The sequence below is a fragment of the Acomys minous genome (assembly GCF_964271855.1).
Source record: "Acomys minous genome assembly, chromosome: 13".
NCBI lineage: Eukaryota > Metazoa > Chordata > Mammalia > Rodentia > Muridae > Acomys > Acomys minous.
The window spans coordinates 56,390,768-56,412,666 of NC_140495.1; the positions used below are offsets into that span (position 1 = coordinate 56,390,768).

Below are 21,899 nucleotides of genomic sequence, written 5' to 3' on the forward strand. Positions count from 1 at the left end.
TTGCCAAATCAGTCGAAAGGTAGCCAAAGGGGGACCACTCTGTTAAGGCAACTGAAAAACCATTTGGTGTGGGACCCTAGGAGATGAACTAGAAAAGTAGAAGTGATGGGAGCAGGCCCTTTTTACTAAGGAAAACTTTAGCCATACCAGAGACCCATCAAACCCAGATGGGAGCCACAATGGTGAAGGAGCAATTGCTGAAAGATAGGCAGTTAACGTTCAGGAAATTCTGCAGCTACATTGTCACATCTTTGTGGTAACAAACCAACATGTCAGCTCCAACACTGCCACATAGTTTTTTTGTTTTTGTTTTTGTTCCCATGGTTTTTGACCCAAAACTAGTTATTTGCTTTGATTCTGATTTTGCTTCTTAGTTTGGTTAATTAATGTGATATTTTAATCAACTTATGTTCATTAGCATAGTACGTACTGTTTTTCTAAGCATTCTGATCTCTTTGAATAAAGGAATGCTGTAACTACCTGGTATTGCAATGAGGTAAAAGACCCATTAGAATCTAAAACAAGACATTAAAAATAAGCATATCATAATAGGTTGTTAAACATTCCATGACTGATGTCTCTGCTGACATCATATACCCTGGCTGGTTTATTGATCACATAATGTAAAGAAATTTATGTTGATGGCATTTAAAGGATGTGTTGTTGTTGTTGTTGTTGTTGTTGTTGTTGTTTTAATCTGTTAGACTAAGCATTTTTAAAGGTGCCATTAATGTGACTCAGGGCTGTTATGCACATTCAGATCAGTGTCAGGACAAATTACCTTCATCTCTCAGGAGAATTGGCACTAGCCAGGGTTATTGCCTTAATAATACACATGTCTAATGCTTCTGTTTACCAGCTAGCTAGTCAGCACTCCAGAGTATACATGCCGTGTGTGCATTGTTACAAGGTAAACATCATTTTACAATTAACTGTGTTACAACTGGAGCATAACCATACTGCATCACAATTCTGTAGTGTTCTCTGTGAGGCTTTAAGATAATTAAATGTATATGAATACAACTCTAGATACCTTTTCTGTATATAATGACACACTCACAAGAACAAATAAATATCTATACATATCCATACAGTTATTATCAGATATATTTACAGTTTTTTAAGTTAAAGGGAGTGTTTCTGTAGATACTATGAAATAAGATCTTTAACTTTTTTTAATCCATACCAAAAAAAAAAAAACCTTATTCACTAATTAGTCACCGAGGGACCACGTTAAAGCACCTGTAAGTATAGGCTATCTGCGTGTATTGAGTGGGCTTTGAATTGCTAACTTAGGAGAAAAAATAATGTATTTTATGTACAGGCTGTAATTTGAAAGTGCAAAAAGTATACGTGATTGCATATTAAGCCGAGTCTTTAAATTGTGCTTTATGCTTGAATGAAAGGAAAACGTGTTTTCAACAGATCTTGTGCTTGAGCAATAACAGCGTCTAATGATCTCTTCTTGCAGGCCTCGTAGTGCAGACTATTTTATGCAAGAAGCTAAAAGGATGAAGCATAAAGCAGACGCAATGGTGAGACCCTGTTCTTTCCAGATTTGTTCGTCCAAATTGTGTTTGTACTGCAGCTTCATCGCTGGGGCAATATAGCCGGGGTAATTATAAAATCTATTACAAGGATGGCTGGGCCTGCTAAATGGAAAAATGTTTATATAATCAAAGGCTCATAGCACAATAAATTATGACTTCACTCAGCAATGTCTAACTGGAAGAGAGCCCTGGATAAATGAATATTTCAGTTTAGACTTAAGATCTGAGTAGTAACTAGAGCCAACGCAATCGGTGGGTGGAGCTATTAGAAAAAAATTAAATTTGCATTTTCCTCTCTGGCTAGTCTGGCTGGCTCTTCCTTGGCTCAGGCCCACAATCAAGTCTCTTTTCAGGAAGACTGTTGTTCCCAGTGTGTGTGCCAAAAAGGAGCGTGTCCCCTGAAGTTTACAACGTAGAAATGGTCACCCACACTTAACACCCCCAGTCGCCATTCTTTGATCTTTTCAAAGAATAACTTTTCTGACTTGGGCGATCTCCAGTTTTGGAGATCTTAAAGCTTTCAGACAATAAGTAGGAAAACTTTTGGTTTTCTTCCCATCCGGAGTTCGTGATAAGATCAGTCGGGGCTGGAGATAAAGGTGGCATCTCAGATACCTTTCAGAGTGTGTGATTCCAGTGGGAAAGATATGTAAATCCAACAGCTGCTCCCCTGTGTGCCTCACGATGCCCACCACACAGTTATTATCTGACGTCAACTGCCAAGGAGCACTGGGTAATGCAGAGTATTCGATGAGCATCAGAAAATAGACACTGTTTCAAGGAACCATTCTTGTCCACAGAGCCCCATGATCCCGAGATTTGGTGGAGAGTTTAGGGCATCTGCAGAAACTGATGTGTGGATCGCCCTTTCTGTAGTACTTAAAGAGAGAAAAAAGAGCCGGGCGTGGTGGCGCACGCCTTTAGTCCCAGCACTCGGGAGGCAGAGGCAGGTGGATCACTGTGAGTTCGAGGCCAGCCTGGTCTACAAAGTGAGTCCGGGACAGCCAAGGCTACACAGAGAGACCCTGTCTCGAAAAACCAAAAAAAAAAAAAAAAAAAAAAAAGAGAGAGAGAAAAAAGAAAGGAGGGAAACTGAGTCATGCATGGCCACTACTGGGCAAGAAGAAAAAAAAGAAAAAAAATCATAACATTTTTTTTTGTTATTTGGTTTTGGTTGGTTGGTTTTAGTTTTTGGCTTTTGGCTTTTGGTTTTTTTGGTACAGGTTTTCTCTGTGTAGTCCTGGCTGTCCTGGAACTCACTCTGTAGACCAGGCTGGCCTCGAACTCAGGGATCCAGATACACCTGGCTCTACTTCCCAAGTGCTGGGATTAAAGTGTGCACCGCTACACCCAGCTGCCTGTTTGAATTCTAGTGTATGAAATTTTTGACTTATTTAATGAGTAAGAATTTTGTCCTGTGTTCATTTTCCCAGCTATCATTGTTAATGAAAGTTGGGATTCATTTATTTATTTTTAATGGTGGGGCTGAGAGTAGTTAAGAGTATGAATGTCAGTTTTTCTTTGGTTAATAAATCATGGAAAAACAGAGGTTTTGTTTGTTTGTTTGTTTTGTTGTTGTTGTTTTTTGGTTTTTTTTGGTTTTTGTTTTGTTTTTTTGTTTTTTGTTTTTTTGCAAGGTGAAACTATGTGATTTTTTCTTGGAGCGGCAGTCAGGGTCTAGAACCAGAACCTTAATACATAGTTCTAGACTGGGAGAGCTCAGCGCTGTAAAGCTGAGCCATGACTGCTGCAGAGGCTGTAAGGAGCCCTGGGCTTTCCAGGTACGTTCAGCCAAATGGTCAGTGCTATAGCATCTGTGCTGATTAGCATAAACACACACAAGTGCACAGCCCCCAAAGCTGTTGTTCCGATTGATTCTCAGCTTTGGGCCTCCTTTTGTGAAGGTGAACCAGAGCCTTAAGTTTCCCTCCTCTTCCCTCCCCTCCTCAGCCCTCCCTTTAGTGAGGCCCTGTCAACCACGAAACAGAAGAGGGTGGACATTTAGGGGGATAAAGCTACAAATAATGTAAGAGGCAGAATCAAGGCCCTCAACTAGCAATGTTGAGGTTGAAAACCAGGCATGAGATTCAAGGTACTCTTGGAGGCCTCCCCTTCTCTGAGAAGAAGGAGAGGGGGAAGGGGACAGGGGGGTGTGAGGGTGAGACTGCGAGCAGGCTGTAAAGTGAATAAATAAATAGATGATGGATGGATGGGTGGATGGATGGATGGATGGGTGGATGGATGGATGGGTGGATGGATGGATGGGTGGATGGATGGATGGGTGGGTGGATGGGTGGGTGGATGGGTGGATGGATGGATGGGTGGATGGATGGATGGATGGATGGGTGGATGGATGGATGGGTGGATGGATGGATGGGTGGATGGATGGATGGGTGGGTGGATGGATGGGTGGATGGATGGATGGATGGGTGGATGGATGGGTGGATGGATGGATGGGTGGATGGATGGGTGGATGGATGGATGGATGGATGGGTGGATGGATGGGTGGATGGATGGATGGGTGGATGGATGGATGGATGGGTGGATGGATGGATGGGTGGATGGATGGGTGGATGGATGGATGGATGGATGGGTGGATGGATGGGTGGATGGATGGATGGATGGATGGGTGGATGGATGGGTGGATGGATGGGTGGATGGATGGATGGGTGGATGGATGGGTGGATGGATGGATGGATGGATGGATGGATGGATGGGTGGATGGATGGATGGATGGGTGGATGGATGGATGGGTGGATGGATGGGTGGATGGATGGGTGGGTGGGTGGATGGATGGGTGGATGGATGGATGGGTGGATGGATGGGTGGATGGATGGGTGGATGGATGAGAGAGGGGGATTAGATGAGAGAGAGAGAGAGAGAGAGAGAGAGAGAGAGAGAGAGAGAGAAACAGGCATGAAGACCCATGTTTGGCATCAGACCTGTGAACTTTGACATGTGTTTAGCACCACCTGGGAATGAATTTGTGGGCCCACTAAGGAGAAGGAAACAGAAGTTTGCAAAGGTGTAGCTTTGAGCTACGTTGGCAGTCGTCACATGAACCCTACTTGTAAGCACTCGCTTGCCTCAAGCCAGTGGCAACCTGAGAGAATGCCTAGAGAGGCTTGCACTAGGTCCCTTCTATCCGGGAGGCGGGCTCCCCGCTCCGAGCTCCCGCGGCATTCCTTGAAGCTGCAGATTGTTCAAAGCCTCATATACACTGTTTCTCACATGCAGGCATGTCTTTGATGTGCAGTTAGGCACAGAAAGACATGAACAGTAACTAGTAACCAATAATAATGTAGGAAGATTATAATAGAAAGCGATGACAACATGTACATCCTGTCTATTTCTAAACTTCCCCTCATAACGTTTTCAGACCATATCAACCACAGGTACCTGAAGCTGCAGAAAATGAGCTGTGGATGTCAGGAAAAGCTATGTATCTATTTTATTCTCCCTCTCAGCTCTATCTCACAGGATTCTAGAGCTCAAAAGCTTGGTTTCTCATCTCAAAGCATATAAACTATGGCAGTGACCCCTCCTAAAAAAAAAAAAATCTCTTATTAAGAAACACACCTCTGATTCTCTTGGCCAGGTGGAGAAGTTTGGGAAGGCCTTGAACTACGCCGAAGCAGCCTTGTCCTTCATCGAGTGTGGAAATGCAATGGAACAAGGGCCAATGGAATCCAAGTCCCCATACACCATGTACTCAGAGACGGTGGAGCTCATCAGGTGAGCTCTGCTTCCAGCAGGATGGCGTTGGGTGGGGGTGGGGGTGGGGCGGGCAAGAAAAGTAGTACAGGTAAGTACCCATGGGGATGCTAAGTGAAGAGCGGGGCAGCCGCACTGCCAGCCACTGGGAACCAGCGCCTGTCCCCCAAAACAGGCATGAGGAGGGGCTCACAGCCTTCACATGGCTTGCCTCCCTGTTTCCTATGTGAGGCAGGGCACCTCCTGCACAAAGCCTCCCTGACTGTCCAAGGAAGGTATGCCAGAACGAGTGGGGACATGTCCCCATGTCCCTCAGCTAGGAAGTGCTGGCTGTTGAATTCATTTCATCTTTATGCTGCTTGCAAATAAAAAGTCAACAGGGGAAAATGGAGATGTAAGTGTGTGGTAGAGCAGTTGCCTGGCTGCACAAGCCACTGAGTTCAGTCTCCGTCACGTAGGTGAATAAATGTATCTATTCATTCTACTTTTCAAAAGTGGTGAGAAAAAAACAATAGTAAAACCTCATTCTAAAAATATGTACTATATCTAAGTAGGCATTTCTCAAAAGAAAACATATAAATGGACAATCAGTGTATCACTAAGCAACAGGGAATTCAAACCATGGAGAGACCTGGCATGTAGTTTGTGCTTATTAAATACTTGAGGCTAAATAGCCAAGCTATGACCATGAGTTTCACTGTTCTGCTTAAAGACATCCATGCTGTAAAGTGGACAAGTAAGTCATGACCACAACAAAGCCCATCAGACACACACAGGAAACAGATGTGCCACCCGCTGCACCCACTGATGCGGGACACCCTGCCCAGAGAGAGCATAGCTCAGAGTGAGAGGCCTCCCCTCACCACCCAGAAAACGGAGACGAGAGGTGTTCTTACCTGCATGATGACTACCGTGAATGGTAAAGTGTGCCTCAGAGTAGAGAGCTTTGTTTGTTTTTATCGTTCTCACCAAAAAAAGACAAATGAATAAAAAGACGATGTGTTAGCCCTGGCTTTACCAGTGTACAGTGGGACTGTGTATCGCAGTGTCAGCTGTACCTCAGAAAGATGGAGCTGGTTATGAAAACAAAACTGTGTGATGACGGAACCTGTAAATGGAACACTGGCTATTTTGCCTCTTAAATTTGGGCCTTACTCACCAGACCTGGCTCCCCTCTCCCTAAAGAACACTCGGGAGCCGGGGTGGGGGCATCTCTACAGGGGAGAGAATATGCCTACCTCCCGAGCAATGAGTTTCCAAGTCACAGTAAAACTACAGCATACGTAGTCAGGAAAGATGTGTGTGTGTGTGTGTGTGTGTGTGTGTGTGTGTGTGTGTGTATGCATGTATGTTCGTGCATGTGCTTTGTGTGTGTGTGCAAGTGTGTACATTGTGTGCGCATGTGTGTATGTGTGCGTGTGTGTGTGTTTGTGCGTGTGTGTTCATGCGTGTGTGTGTGTGTTCATGTGTGTTTGTGTGCGTGTATGTGTGTGTGTGATCACTAAACCCCCCAGATTGAGAGGAAAGAAAGAATGGAGCAGAAAGACTATCAGAAGACATGATAGCTAGAAATCCCTGAACTATTCAAAAGACAGGTTCAAAAAGCCAAGAGGACCCCAAATAGGATAAACCTAAAGCAATCCATGCAAGGCCCATGTAACAACATGACAACAAAACCTTAAACTCTGAAAGCAGCCAGAAAGGGAGAGGAGCTAGAGACAGGCTAAACAATCGATCCACAAGTAAAGAGGGACAGGAGCTGGAGCCAGGCTAAACAGTCGATCCACAAGTAAAGAGGGAGAGCAAGTCCCTTGTTCCCTCCCGGGTTCTCAGAGGACAACGGAAGGTTGGAAAGGAGAAATGACAAAGACAAATTTTATTTGGAAAATGCCACAATATAGTCAAATTATTTGTAAACTAATAAAAACAACTAAAATTTTTAAAAATATATTTTTTAAGACTGAAGGAGCCAGGCATGGTGGTGCACGCCTTTAATCCCAGCACTTGGGAGGCAGAGGTAGGCGGATCTCTGTGAGTTTGAGGCCAGCCTGGTCTACAAAGTGAGTCTAGGACAGCCAGGGATACACAGAGAAACCCTGTCTCCAAAAACCAAAAAAAAAAACAACAAAAAACAAAAAACGAAAAACCAACTGAATTGACTTTCTCCATAATAAAGGAAATGGTGGAAGGTATGCTGGCACGTCAGGGAAGAAAGAACAGAAATGTAGCTACATACACAGTAAACCATTTCCTTCCGGTGAGCTTTGTAAGCAGCTGATGGTTGAAACAAAATTGACACCTCCATCTCAAGATCGCATTACTTAGAAGGGAAGGTAAAGACTTTATGCATCAGTTTGTGTAAAGTGTTGGTACCATCAAACTGTAGGTCACACAGGCAGGGTTTTACCCAGGGCGAGCTCTGGGAAAGCTGCACTGGGAACCTGCAAACCTGTGGCAAGAGGTTACCATTACCGTCCCAGCCATGCGGCAAGAGGCTAGCATTCCAATCATTTCCAGCAAGCTGCTGGCTGTGCCAAGAGCATCACAAAGTAAAAGCCAGGCTGACCTCAACACGTTGTGTCACGATGTGTTAGTCTCACTTTACAGACTGGGAAATAGACACTTGGAGGTGTTGAGGCGTTTGTCTGAACTCTAATGAGCAGCGAGTTGGGAGTCTAGCATGGGACCCTCTCACCGTTGCACACACTGCCTCGTCTCTCAAGACGCTGAGCAGGTGACCAAGTATTACATTGAGAGAAAGCAGCGGCCACAGTCCTCCTACTTCAGAGAAGGCAAAGTAAGAGTGACCCACTTGCTTAACACTTGTCAGAGAAAGACGGACATTAAAGTGTATTCCGGAGGGCTACAGTGTTGTCAGATACCGAGTCACATGTAACAAGAGAGAGGTTGGTTAAGCATCCACCTAGGCACCAGGGTGAGCTTCACCTCCATTCTCAGGGACTCTGCAGACAAAATGTAGGGGAAACAGGCGCAGGCGCTTCTCCATGTTTGTGAACAGCTCTCGAGCTTGCAGCACTCCTGTTAGTTCTGTGTCCTTAAAGAGCAGAAAGCCAAGCACCGTCCTAAAAGCCACCTCCTTCTTGTCATTGCAGAAATGCCGTCAGCTAGCTTTTTTTTTTAAAGATTTATTTATTATTTATACAGTATTCTGCCTCCATGTCACCAGATCTCATTATAGGTGGTTGTGAGCCACCATGTGGTTGCTGGGAATTGAACTCAGGACCTTTGGAAGAGCAGCCAGTGCTCTTAACCTCTGAGCCATCTCTCCAGCCCTCGTCAGCTAGCTTTTTATGGCAGGATTGTCAGCACTACGAACACATCTGTGATGGAGCTGGAGAGCTGGTTCAGTGATTAAGAACATGGGCTGCTTGAGCAGAGGAACCAAGTTCAAGCCCCAAAGCTCACAACCACGACTGGATCCAGGAAACCCAGTAGTTCTCCATGGGCAGCCACACCCATACGTACCCACTTACAGACACATACACACGTGTACATAATAAGAAAAGCCAAAGAAAGAATACCTGAGTGTGAGGTGAAGAAGGGACCACCATAGAAAAGATTCTGTTGGTACTCAGAAAGCACTTTTTAATTTTTTTTATTTATCTTTTTTAAAGGTATGCTATGAGACTAAAAACCCACTCAGGCCCCAATGCCACACCAGAGGACAAGCAGCTTGCTGCACTTTGGTAAGTACGACCCCAGCTCTGCAGATGCAGTGCTGAGCTGCCTTGTACTGCCTGATACCTCTGACCCACTTAATCCCAAGCTGCTCCAACAGCCGAGAGGTTCAGACCACTCTTCACTACGATGCCCTGAAGTCACAGTGACCAGAAGATCACGGGGAGACAGTGGTGCCACCAGCCAGTCAGGGTAACCAAAACCAGCAAGCTCCCTGTCTCGGAGAAATAAGGTGGAAAACCCAGTGCTGACCTCTGGCCTCTACACATGCACGGACAGGCATGAGCACACACATACACACATGTGTGCATACACACACAATCAAACAAAATAAAAACAAGAGGTCCCACCCCAGTCATTTCAACATGAATTGTGCTAAATGGAATTTTCCTGTATTTAGCATGTTAGAAGCAGTCAAAATCATTGACAAGCTACTTTGCATAACAAGTTAGTATGCATAGAAACCCACAGCCCATTAGCATTATCGATACGCTGAATCAAGGGGCTGCTCATTATACCTAGATAATCAAGGCATATCTTTCATACTAGCTAATGGGTAATCAATAATCCTCTATTTAGGATTACAGGGGTAAAGACTGTGCAGTGCTAACTGTCCGCACAGCATCTGCTCTGCTGCCCCGTCCCGTCCCTCATGTTGCAAGGCCCCGCTCTTGGTCTCTCTTACATCTGTGCGTCCAGAGTGCTTTTTGCTGTCAGCAGGTTCACTAGGCTCTAGATCGAATCTGTGGCATAGAAGATGAGACGGAATCTCAGACGGCACAACAGCAGCAACGTAGTCACAAGAGAGGCTTGGGCTGTTTGACATGCTTCCGTCTGGAGTTTAAAGCGCCAGAGAGCTGGGTCAAGTTGTACTGAGCATGTTGGGGTTCTAGCACGTCAATACCCGATCTCAGCTGGGGAAGAGTTGTGAGAGGGCAGCCCCAGGAAAGAGAGAATTGGTCTGAGGAAATGCTAAATATGCCCTTTTCTTTATTGACGTACCGTGATGGGATTAATAAGTTGACGGTGATTAACAGTTAATGTTGGAATATATGTATAAGTAATTATACAAAACACTGTAGGAAATGAACAAGTGTAACTAGCCTCAGATTAGCATTTCTGTTGTGGTTGTAATGCACTTTATTTGAACTCATTACAATCTAGTAAGGCGTTAACAAGCAGAGGTAATAAAAATCTGTGCAATTGCTGTCCTGTCTGCAAGGCCAATAGCTCACCCAGTAAAGCAGTGCAGGCAGTGTGCTAGCGCTCCCTGGGCCTCTCATGGAGAGACACTGCCCTCTGGTGGTGGGAAAAGAAAGCAGCCAGACCCTGTTCCCAACAAAGCTGTTACTACTTACACATCATCTGGTGGTAAATACAAGTATGGAGTGCCTCCTTGGAATTCTGATTTATGGCTTTTGAACAAAGGGAACAGCAAATACCCATAAATATACTTAATATGGGAACATTTTAGAGGTATAAGTGTCATCAAGACGTTGAGTCGGAGATGATAGGATTTGTTCTGAAGCCTCACTGTGAAGGACACACGTCTTTCCTCTTCTACCGCAGTTACCGGTGCCTGGCTCTCCTATACTGGCGGATGTTTCGACTTAAACGGGACCATGCTGTAAAGTACTCGAAAGCACTTATCGACTATTTCAAGGTACTATTTCTAGCAAACAAGAGCGCCACGGCTCCTCGTGCTGGGCTGCCTCCCTGACAGAGGCACCTCCGAGGTGCCTCATCCGTCCACTGCCTTGAGGCTAAGCCTGCCTTCTCTGTTGTCCAAAATCACCCCGTGGCACACTTGTAGGGCTCCAGAGAATGGGCCTTGAGATCTCAGTTCGCTTGTCCCCTCTGCCTTTGTGTCCTTATTTTTACAGCCTCTAAACAAAGAATGTCCAATTACTCACCACCCCCTCCCGCCCCCTGGGGATCGGTCTTTAGAACAAACATAATTACTATGTCCTTGTAGAATTCTTGGAGGTAACTAATTAGAGCCACTCCCCTGGGTTCGTCTCTAGTAGCTGAACTAGTCTTTGATTGAAAGGCTATCGCTAAAGATAGGAAACGGCTTGTTATAGCTCAGAGCCCCTCAGTAGCAGTGTGATGACTGAGATTGAGTAACAGCCATGACAAGTTTTATCTCAGAAAATTAAATTGTTTCCACTAGAAGAATACAAAGCTAGCAAAACAAATGCAAAGCACCTTTTTGATGCACTGTTGCAAAGCAGACCTGAAGTTAGCAATTTGTTCAAAATTTGTGGGCCTCTTCTCTGTGTGTCTGAAATCACAACATACATTGCTGTCTCTCCCATTCCTTTGTCACACACACACACATATACACACACACATACATACACATACACACACACACACACACACACACACACATGAACAGAGTCATCTGTTTTAATCCCTTCTTGTTAACCTGCCTGTCTGAGAGACTAGCTGATGTCCAGGCTATGGGGAGATGCGCTGGGCCGTGTCTAGCTCACTGCCGCCTTTCCAGTTGTGCAGATGCAATGACCCCTGAGGACCGGTGAGGGGGCTTTCCTGGCCCACTGACCACTGCAGTCATGAGATCCGGCATAGAGATAGATCTTCCTTCACAAAATCAGTCTTTTTGCCAGGCCTGGTGGGCTTGCCTGTGATCCCAGCTCTCAGGAGGCAGAGACAGGAGGATCACTGCAAGTTCCAGGACAATCAGATATATATAGTGAGACCAATCTCAAACACACACTCACACATGGGGTGGGAGCAAAGACAGTGACTGTCAGCAAATCAGAGCCTAAGAGATGAAATATTATAGCAAAGTAAAAACAAAGATGCTTGAATAAATAAGTAAGCTGGATTCTATGATCCTAGTGAATTCTGATGAACTTTTAAGGAATTAAAAGTAGTTTTTAGCTGGGCGTGGTGGTGCATGCCTGTAATCCCAGCACTTGAGAGGCAGAGGCAGGCAGATCTCTGTGAGTTCGAGGCCAACTTGGTCTACAAAGCAAGTCCAGGACAGCCAAAGCTAGGCAGAGAAACCCTGTCTTGAAGGGGGAAAAAAAGTAGTTTTTAATCTTTATATCAAGTCTAAAAATATGAACAAAATAGACAGAGAACAGAACAGAAAATCAGTTTCTCCTCCAGGAGTAATTGGCGTTTGTTTTCCATCGAGTCTACGTTTTTAAGTATATTTTAAATGGCGGGTTTTATCAGCATACACGGTGATTTATTGTACACTGCACACCTGTTAAATGCCGCCACTTAGAGAAAGCATTCACCACCATCTTTGTGACAGGACACCTCAGAGATGACCCTTCTGACCACACGCCTTTAGTGGGTCTCCTAAACTTGTCCTTCCTGTTGAAGGTTTGTACCTAGTGGGTGCCCTTTGTGCCAGATGTCAAGGACCATTTAAATACAGTTTGGGGCCTGGAGCCTTCAAGTGACAGTGATGATTGTCTGTGTAGAATATGCTTTAGCAGCACGTGATGCCTCTGAGGAGACGTCATATCTACCAGTGTGTTTCGGTCATGGTGCTCATAAGTACGGGAAGAGCCTGAAGACTTCCGTCCCATTTGGAATCCTTCCTTAAACTCTCTCTGCAAACCCCAGACCTCTCTCTCTCTTCCACATTGTCTTCTCCTATCCAGAGTGTTGATTAGAAGGAGCTAGGCGTGTCGGAACCATTCTGGCAGGCAAAGAGAGGGTCTCCCAGGATGGCATTCTTCTTATTATAACTTTCTCCATGAGTCAGGTGAAAGTGGCAGCTTGTGATTCCATCCTGTGTCTGCACTCACTGTGAGCCTAAGAGGCCAATTCTTGCTGTCTTGGTAGCTTCTGCACTGAAACTGGGCAGCCAGTGACTTCATGACACTCCATCCGCTGGAAGCACGTCCTTAGAAATCACCAGGAGTGGTTTCTTGTCCCTAGAAGGGAGAATTGCGAGCACCTCATAAAGATTGTCACTTCCCCTAATTTTTGTGTATGCTCTCCAAGAAAGCAGATCAGGCTCTCAGACAGGAAAGCTGACTGCACTTGGCAACTTCTCTTGATTAAGAAAACACTTTCCAAGCTTTTTGGTTTGGGCTGGTGTGCTTCCTGGGTGGATAGACACTTGGCATCAAGCCTGCCTGATGATTCGTGTTCAATCTCCAGGCCCTACATGGTGAAAGGAGAGAGCTGACTCCCAATAATTTGTCCTCTGACCTCTACATAGTCACAGCATGCTCTCCTGCTCAAGTGCACATGCATACACACATATATACACACACACTCACACACTCACATACACAAACACACATACTCACATACACAAACACACACACTCACACACACAAACACACACACACACTCACCTTCATACAATACACATGTAAGATATTTTAAAATTGTTTTAGTCTCTTTTGTTTGTTTATATTAATGTATTTATTGCTTGTTTGTCTCTGCTTTGTTGAGGTACCTGGGCTCAAACCCAGGAACTTAATATATCAGTCAAGCAATCTGTGACTAAGCCACACTCCTAATCAGGAGAGCTTTAAATGCCCTCTGCAAATGCCTAGCACATGAAATGTAATGTCCTAAACCAGACTATCTAAGTAAGTCACGGGCTAACAGTAGAGCTAAAGGGTAGCGCGCTTTCCTGTTATACCTTGGGCTCAGTACTCAAAACCACCACCACCACCACCAAAAAATAAAAAATAAAACAGATTATGTCATAATGAAACCTCTCAGTACAATTAATTAATTTTACTAATAATTTGCTAATAATATTGTCTCAGTAAATGTCAGAATTTTTAAAATTTAAGTTAGGAAATATTTGAAGCTATCACTTTAAGAATATTCTCTTATTCCTTTTTGAGAAATCTTTCATTGTTGTTCTTGTTGCTGTTGTTGCTTTTGAAGACAATGTTTCTCTGTGTAGCCCTGGATGTCCTGAAACTCAGTAATATAGACCAGGCTGGTCTCAAACTCAGAGATCTGCCTGCCTCTGCCTCCTGAGTCCTGGGATTAAAGGCGTGCACCACCACACCCAGCATTAAGAGGAATAATTTTAAACTTCATAATTTAAAACAATAGGATTTAATGACATACTTCCTTCAAAAGCCTCTGTAAATACTCCCTAAATTTAGATATAAGGCTTTCTCATCTTGAACTGGGAAAAAGTTCCCACTCCATTCAGAAAATTTAGGCTGATTTCCAATGAAAAACTCTGGATTGATTCAGCATTCAATGGAGCGTTACAATTGTGGATAATGTGGTACCTAAAATTTAAGTGTGAAAGCCTCTGTTGGTTAAGGCACTTGTGGGCACACACACGTGTGCACACTCATTCATACACACTAACTTCCACGGAAGGAGAAAAGGGCCTGTGATTGTAACTCCCCAGATCTGGTTTCGGTGAGTCTGTACTGACCTACAGTATCTTTAGTGATTATTGTCAGTAGCCCGAAAATACGCCACTGTCCCCTGTCTAGTTAGCCAATGGCACTCACTGTCCACACTTTTATTTTATTTCCCCGCAGAATTCATCAAAAGCTGCTACCCAAGCCCCATCTCCATGGGGGTCCAGTGGCAAGTAAGTTCACATTTCCCAAATGCAATAAACGATGCATTGCATGATGCACCGCCCCGAGGGGCTGCCCGCATTGCCCGCTCCCGACCTCTCCACTCTGGCTTTTCTACCCCTCTTCTTCCAGGAGCACTGGAATCCCATCCCCCATGTCTCCCAACCCTTCTCCCACCAGCTCCGTGGGGTCTCAGGGCAGCCTCTCCAGCTCCAACACCCTGTCCCCGTCAACCATCGTCAGCATCCCCCAGCGCATTCACCAGATGGCCGCCAATCACGTCAGCATCACCAACAGCATCCTCCACAGCTATGACTACTGGGAGATGGCTGACAACCTGGCCAAGGAGAACAGAGGTGCGTGTGCAACCAGTGGGGAATGGGGACCAGCCTAGGCACGCGGAACTCTGCCCCAGGGGCGTGGGCGAGTGTGCGTAACCCGTGGGGAATGGGGACCCGCCTAGGCACGGAGAGCTCTGCCCCAGGGGCGTGGGCGAGTGTGCGCAACCCGTGGGGAATGGGGACTCGCCTAGGCACGCGGAGCTCTGCCCCAGGGGCGTGGGCGATCAAGTTTCATGGTTTATGAAAGGAGAAAGAAAAGGCTGGCACCTGCGGCATGCCCTGCTTTTTACCCTTGCTGTGGAAGAGCAGGTGGAGTCAGTTAGATGCACACACACGCAGATGTAGGTGCAGACACAGGGAGAGATGCAGACACAGATGTCGACGTACCAGCTTTTCACTGTCTAAGCTGCTAGCCAGGCTTGGTGGTACAATCCTATAGCTGTGGTACTCAGAAGTTGAGGCAGAAAGACCACCAAATCCGAGTCCAGCTTGAGCTACAAAGGAATTCCAAGCTAGCCTGGGCTTCATAAATAAGACCTTGTCTCAAAAAAAAAAAAAAGTGTTACTTGCTTACAACTCAGAAGAGACTATCTTACATGTAGTAGTGAATTATTTTAAAACTTTTTTTGTTGTTTTTTTGGGGGATTGGGTTTTGGGGTGATTGTTTGGTTGGTTGGTTTGGTCAGTTTGCTGACAGTAGATGCACTATAGATCAATGAGATGGCTCAGTGGACACAAGCCTGACAGCCTGAGTTCATTCCCGAGAACCCACAGTAGAAGGAGAAAGCCAACTCCCAAAAGTTGTCCTCTGGCTGCCACATGTATGCCTAAGTGCCTCTCTCCTCTCCTCCTCCCTCTCTTGTTCTCTCTCTCTCTCTCTCTCTCTCTCTCTCTCTCTCTCTCTCTCTCTCTCTCAATAATAAAACTTTAATGGAGCAATGGGTAATTTGTGGAACCTAGGAAGATACAGAGGCAAAGGTTTTTAGGACATTAACAGGTGGTCAGAAATCTTACTACTAGGAACTGACAACTGTCAAGGTTCTAAGTTTCTTCTAGTCTTTCTTCCCCAAATGTTCATTGTTCCTGGCAAAGCATGGGAAACTGTGTGTGCAGTTTTTTGGGGTTTGGGGTTTTTTGGTTTGGTTAGGTCTGGTTTGGTTAGGTCTGGTTTGGTTTGGTTTGACTTTTCGAGACAGAGTTTCTCTGTGTAGCCTTGGCTGTCCTGGGCTCACTTTATAGACTAGGATGACTTCAAACTCACAGTGATCCGCCTGCCTCTGCCTCCTGAGTGCTGTGATTAAAGGTGTGCGCCACCACGCCCAGTGTGTATGCAGGTTTGGTGTCTGTCTTTTCGCTACATTGAATCCAGTGTTTCTCACATCAGTAATTGTGGCCTGCCCTTTGCGATATTCAGGTGATAGTAGCAAGTGAGTGACATACAGCGCTTATAGAGCAGTGAGGTAGCGTGATTTCTCAGCCCATCCTCCTGTTATCAGATACTGGTTACTTTTAGGGGTTTTTTCTACTGTGACAAATAATGTTGCCGTTATTATTCTTACATAAATCATTGTTTTATGATTACATTTCTAAGAGAGAGTTAAGTTGGGGGAAGGTCAGTGAGTAAAGATTCTTTTTTGTTGTTTTTGTTTTGCTTTCTGTAACAAGGCCTAGGCTGGCCTGGAATTCACTAGGTAGCCAAAGCAGGTTCCAAACTCTCCATGTAGCCCAGGTTGGCCTAAAACTCATGATGATCCTCCTGCCTCAGCTTTTCGAGTACTGGAATTACAGGCCACTATACCCCACTGTATCTTAATATGTGATTGAACAATTGACTCCTCTCCCTCCAGACACAGGTGAGAATGTCAATCAAGCTCATTTGCTGACAGTGAGATTTAGTTCTGAGCCTATGACAGTGCAAAACTACAAGTGCATAGAGAGTGACCGCAGGGGTGAGGAATGGATGGGACAGATGGGTATAGGAAATGCTTGATATAAGTTCCATGGTGGGACACCTTGAAAACCCAGAGGGAATGACAGGCGGCCACCAGGCCACCAGGGGAAGCTTATTAGAGGAACTAGTGCAGAAGACGATTTTGAAAGCTACATAGTTCAGTGGCTGAAGTAGGGGCAAAGTGGATCTCTCACGTGGGTTAGGTAAAGCAGACAAGTGTATCGAGATAGTCCCGCCCTGGCTGAGACCATGAGCGAGCCAGGCTCCAGATGACACTGCCCACAGCCTGCTGGGTGCCTCCTACCAGGGGTCTCAGTGACATGTGCAGGGTACAGACTTTGACAACACCGTCTCAGCCACTTCTTTCTGAGGAGCACCACTCAGTGACACGTATGACAGCAGAGCTGCCATGGGAATTTGTGTCTGTTCACCACGCACGTGATTCATCTGGCTGGTCTTTCCCTCCCTCTGCACACTGTTCCCAGAAAGTACCCAGGGACCAAGTAAAGGAGCAAGCAGACACAGAGAACACCCAGCCAAGAGATGACATCAACAGAGGTATCGGCTCTGTGCTGACCTCTGGCAGACCCACTGTCCTGGGGCTGCACTCCTGGGACCCCCACCAAGGCCTCAGCCCATGTCAGTTGATAGTGAAATAATGGTGAGAGAGAATCGCGCTGACATTGAGTGAAAAGCATTTTTCTACCTTTGCTACTTGGGTACATAAATAGTGCAAATAACAGTCATTTATTTGGATGTCAGGTTTTATTTCCTTCCAGGGAAATGCCAAGCCACATAAACAATGGAGAACGCCTGAGGGCACTGAGAGCACACATAGATTGTTGCTGGAGTCATACAGGCCCTGACTTCCGGGCAGTAACCCCTCCTCACACATCTCTCTGTCCCCTAGAGTTCTTCAATGACTTGGATCTGCTCATGGGACCTGTCACCCTGCATAGCAGCATGGAACACCTGGTCCAGTACTCCCAGCAAGGCCTGCACTGGCTTCGGAGCAGCACACACCTGTCCTAGGGGCCACACTTTTGAGCCAGACTGTGTTTTCTTCTCCTCGGTGGCTCAACGTTTCCGGACACTGTGCTGCTGACGTTACCAGCCCACGGCATTTTCCCAAACCACAGCGGACAGATCCTGAGAATCCAACAATGACCTTTTTCTGGGTTGTATGTGTTTAGATGTGGGTTTGTACAAAGCTGCGTGTGTGTGTGTGTGTGTGTGTGTGTGTGTGTGTGTGTGTGTGTAAGATCGAAGCTCTTCCTTTGTCTAGTTGCTATAATCCAGGGCTTGACAAATGATTAGAGGCTCCTCACCGAAGGAAATCCCCGCAGCACACATGTGCTCACACACCCACACACATCCCACATCTACCCCCAGTGCTAAGCCATTGCCTTCTTAGAAAGTTCCACCAAAATCTCATGTGTTGCTGAACCTGGTGCGATCCAGCACACCGAAAGCTTAACTGCCGGATGAGTCGAACCTATCTCTTATTATTGATTACTTTCAGTATTATGTACAATTCCCCAGTCACTTTTGGTTGTTGTATATTAATGAGTAATTGAATAATGAAATCAACAAGTCAGTTATTTTTGTGCCACAAGTTCACTAGGTTGCATGACATCAAATGCCTTGCCCCTCCCCTAATAACCCATCCCACCCGGCCCCACCCCTGCCACCCCGCGCCTCCCAAACACATTATAAACCAGTGGAGTCACACAGGCTTCCCTTGCCTTGTCCCCACATACTGTAAAATTGGCACCAGGATTCAGTAAAAGCTTCAGCAACCACAAAAGTGACAGTGACCATTCTGGTTCAGAAAGACAGTCCCTCCCGCACCTGTGGCAATAAGCCCTCTAAGGCATACGCATTTCCTCTTCCTGCCACTGTGACTCTGTGGCCCTAGAGCCGGAAGGCTGCTGTCAGCCAGTACATTTCAAGTCTCTTCTTTCTACAGTAGCTCTCATGCAACTTTTCTCGGTCAAATGAAGACGTGGTCGTCTGGAGTGTGCCCTCCTCCGCAGATCTGGCTGTCGCTTAGCAGACTGAGAGCCACTCGCCGTAACGCTGCCTGAGTCTTGCTCTGCACACACGCACAGTGTGCAACTTCAGGCCTTGAGTGCATTTTGATTTGGGGAATTTTTTCCGAGCTTTTGCTAACAAGCTGCTTCACAGGGCAGGGAAAGTTAACCCTGCGATGACCACAGCCCTGAGTAGCAACAACCGAGTGTCCTGCTTGTATCTTATTCATCTGATGTGTTCATGTCCTGACCGTGGCCCTCATCTTTATTTTTTTTTTATTGAGTTTATGTTTTAGTTTTTCAGCATATTGTTTACAGTTTTTGTTTTAAGTTTGTTTTCCCGTGTTTCGTCATTCCCTGGATTTAGTCTCCTTGTTAAATATATGTGGGTCTGAAATATTAGTATAAAGAAACAAGTCCTGCAAACAAGGCATATCTTGCCACACTTTCAAAAACAAGCTAACGTCCTTGAGTTACTTGACAGAGCTGTACCAGGTCAGCCAGAGGGAGACAGACAAGGTCACCTGCAGAGCAGCGCATCGTCACCAAGTGTGTGTCCCATGCTTCCACTGTCTCCCTGTGGAGCTTGTTTGTGCTCACACTACCATTTTGTCATCTTTGTCAGTAGGTGGCCAATAGGATCACTTTCATTCCCCAGCTCCAAGTGTGGATTCAGAACTAGACAAACAGTTGAACAGGTTTGGTGATTGGCTCTAAAACTGAACTGTGGAGTTTGCCCTTGGCTTTGACCTTGAACACTTGAAACTTTTAGCAGTACATGGACTTCAAATGTTTGTGACCAGAAATGTTTTTTAGAAGGTGTTGCAATATTTGTGACTAAATAATAAGGTATCTTGGGGGAGAGGACACAAGTCTAAACATGAAATTCATTACATTGTACAGATCCCTTGTACGCTTGAAGGCAGTATCTGCAGTATTGGTCGTAAGCCATCCCATGGGGTCAGGTGTGGGGTTTGCCACTGACATATCACTGCTCAAGAGGAGTTTAGGGTTCAGGTTCTTGAAATGAGAACATTACACCTCCATTTCCACGTTTGTACTTACCTATACAACATGCTTTTTGCATTCCTTTCTCTGATAGCAGGTTTGTGATCCCGTCCTGTGTTTAAAATCTGAATATAAGAAAATTTGACCCTCCTTTTTGTGCAGGAGTGAGACTTTGTTTTAGTTACTCTTGGTGAGTTCTGGTGAGAAGTTCACACTCTCACGTAGAGGACTGCCCTCCAGGGCCTCTGTGCAGCCTTAGGGAGATTTTTCTGGTCCTGCCTCTCTTTAAAGTTGTAAGCTTAGTTGTGACACCCATGCAATTCACATCCCTGGGAAACCTGTCAAATTGCAAAGGTGGCCTCTGGCTGGTGGTGCCAGCACAGGTTTGATGAATACACTGATGACCTGTGTAAAAAGGAAAACTTGTAGAAACTGGTCTCGGGGAGTCTGGGACAGGCATAGTGGAGCATCCAGGCCATGGCCCTTGCCTTATGCATGGAGCATGTGTCAGGCCCAGTATAGGTAATTTTACTAAGAAACCATCTTCCGCCTGGTGGGGCTCAATGCTGACAATGGTAAGGGACCATCTTCCACTTAATGCCATGAAAGTCATCCATAACATGTCCTTCGCTTAAGTCGGGTTGCTCCTTATGCTTTGTGACTGTAAAAGTCCTACATGGTCATTAAAGGCATTTGAATAATGATGAAATGTAAAAAATGTAATCCTATGGTTACCTCAGGCCCTCAACCCCTTGAAGACCACAGCTCAGTGATCTGTATCCTTCCAGAGAGTTTTACATTTAAACATAACATTTATTTCCACTTGTTTCTATTAGATGTTCCACCAAAGTCCAACTGGTCTTGTCTCCCGTGACCTGAGTCGATGGCAGCCTTTGTCACAATGTTAGAATTGCCTTTGAAAGGGAGTAGCCTAAAGGTATTCCTGACCAAACAAATCTGCACGTATCAGTCTCTGGTGCAGATGTGCCTGGAGAGAGAGGACCGGTTAAAACAGAAACTTTTGGAAATGTTCACATTACAAATGGAAACTTGTCCCACTGTCTAAAGACGGATGTACTGGAAAAATACAAAACAATTGACAAATTGTATCCCAGCTTGACTACATGGAGTGCAATGCAATGAGACTTCCTGCACTAAAACATACTCCAGTTTGTTCAACAATGGTGTGTATGCTGTATAACATCTTTGACAGCCATACAGAACAGACACAGGTTGTATGAACGCATACGTTTAAAAACACATATGTACAATACAGCTAACATAAAACTGTAGTATGCCTGACAGATATTACTAGTGCCTAATACTGAGCATAAGTCACTGTGTATTCACATCACCTTGGAAGTGCAGTCATTGTTATAAAATTAATCAATGCAGTGGCATTATTTATGAATCACATCTTTGAAACTGTGCAGTAACATATGCATATATATTTTTAAATAGCATTTTCACAGTTTTCCAGAGTTACTGTTGAAATCTGTATTGCCAAAAAAAAAAAAAAGAAAGAAAGAAAGAAAAGAGAAAGATGCAAGTTTTTTTTTAATGATGTAGACACCCTTCAGACTCCGTGATCTGCGTGTGATTCCTTGTTTGTAGATATTCAAGAGACTTTAGCCGTCACCAGCCTTAATGCATGTACAGGATGTTATTGTGACTTAATTTATCTGCAGTTTTTAACCCAACAAAATTGGAGTTTATAAACGGACTTGGATTAAATATGTCTGCCTTTCTAAGGCTGCAAATGATACATTAAATGATTTATGTTGTACGCAAGAGAAATCGAGTTGTACATTTAAAAAAAAAAGTTAACCAGTTTCTGTTAATATTTTACAAGGAAACTTTAGAATTGAAATCTTTTCAAAGCAGTATTTTGGTTCCCAGCTTGGAATCTCTTCCAAGGCAACCTTGTTTCATGACTGTTCTCTCTCTGTCTGTCTCCCTTCGTTTTTGTTGTTGTTTCTTTCTTTCTTTCTCTCTCTCTTTCTTTCTTTCTTTCTTTCTTTCTTTCTTCTATCCTAGCCATT

The 21,899-nt window shown here is 45.0% G+C and overlaps 1 protein-coding gene across 7 annotated transcripts in view; it reads left to right on the forward strand.

The window, feature by feature from the left end:
* AFF3 (ALF transcription elongation factor 3) overlaps positions 1-21,643 on the forward strand; it is a 476,201-nt gene extending 454,558 nt beyond the window's left edge. For 6 of the 7 annotated variants that reach the window (XM_084754113.1, XM_084754108.1, XM_084754112.1 and 3 more), the window contains 7 exons: positions 1,472-1,535; positions 5,149-5,285; positions 8,900-8,971; positions 10,533-10,626; positions 14,483-14,535; positions 14,657-14,880; positions 17,727-21,643. In XM_084754113.1, the coding sequence (XP_084610239.1) occupies positions 1,472-1,535; positions 5,149-5,285; positions 8,900-8,971; positions 10,533-10,626; positions 14,483-14,535; positions 14,657-14,880; positions 17,727-17,848 (766 nt within the window). In that variant the 3' untranslated portion in view covers positions 17,849-21,643. The remainder of the gene's footprint in view (positions 1-1,471; positions 1,536-5,148; positions 5,286-8,899; positions 8,972-10,532; positions 10,627-14,482; positions 14,536-14,656; positions 14,881-17,726) is intronic. The other variant, XM_084754109.1, reaches the window with a different exon arrangement.
* The last annotated feature ends 256 nt before the right edge of the window (positions 21,644-21,899 follow it).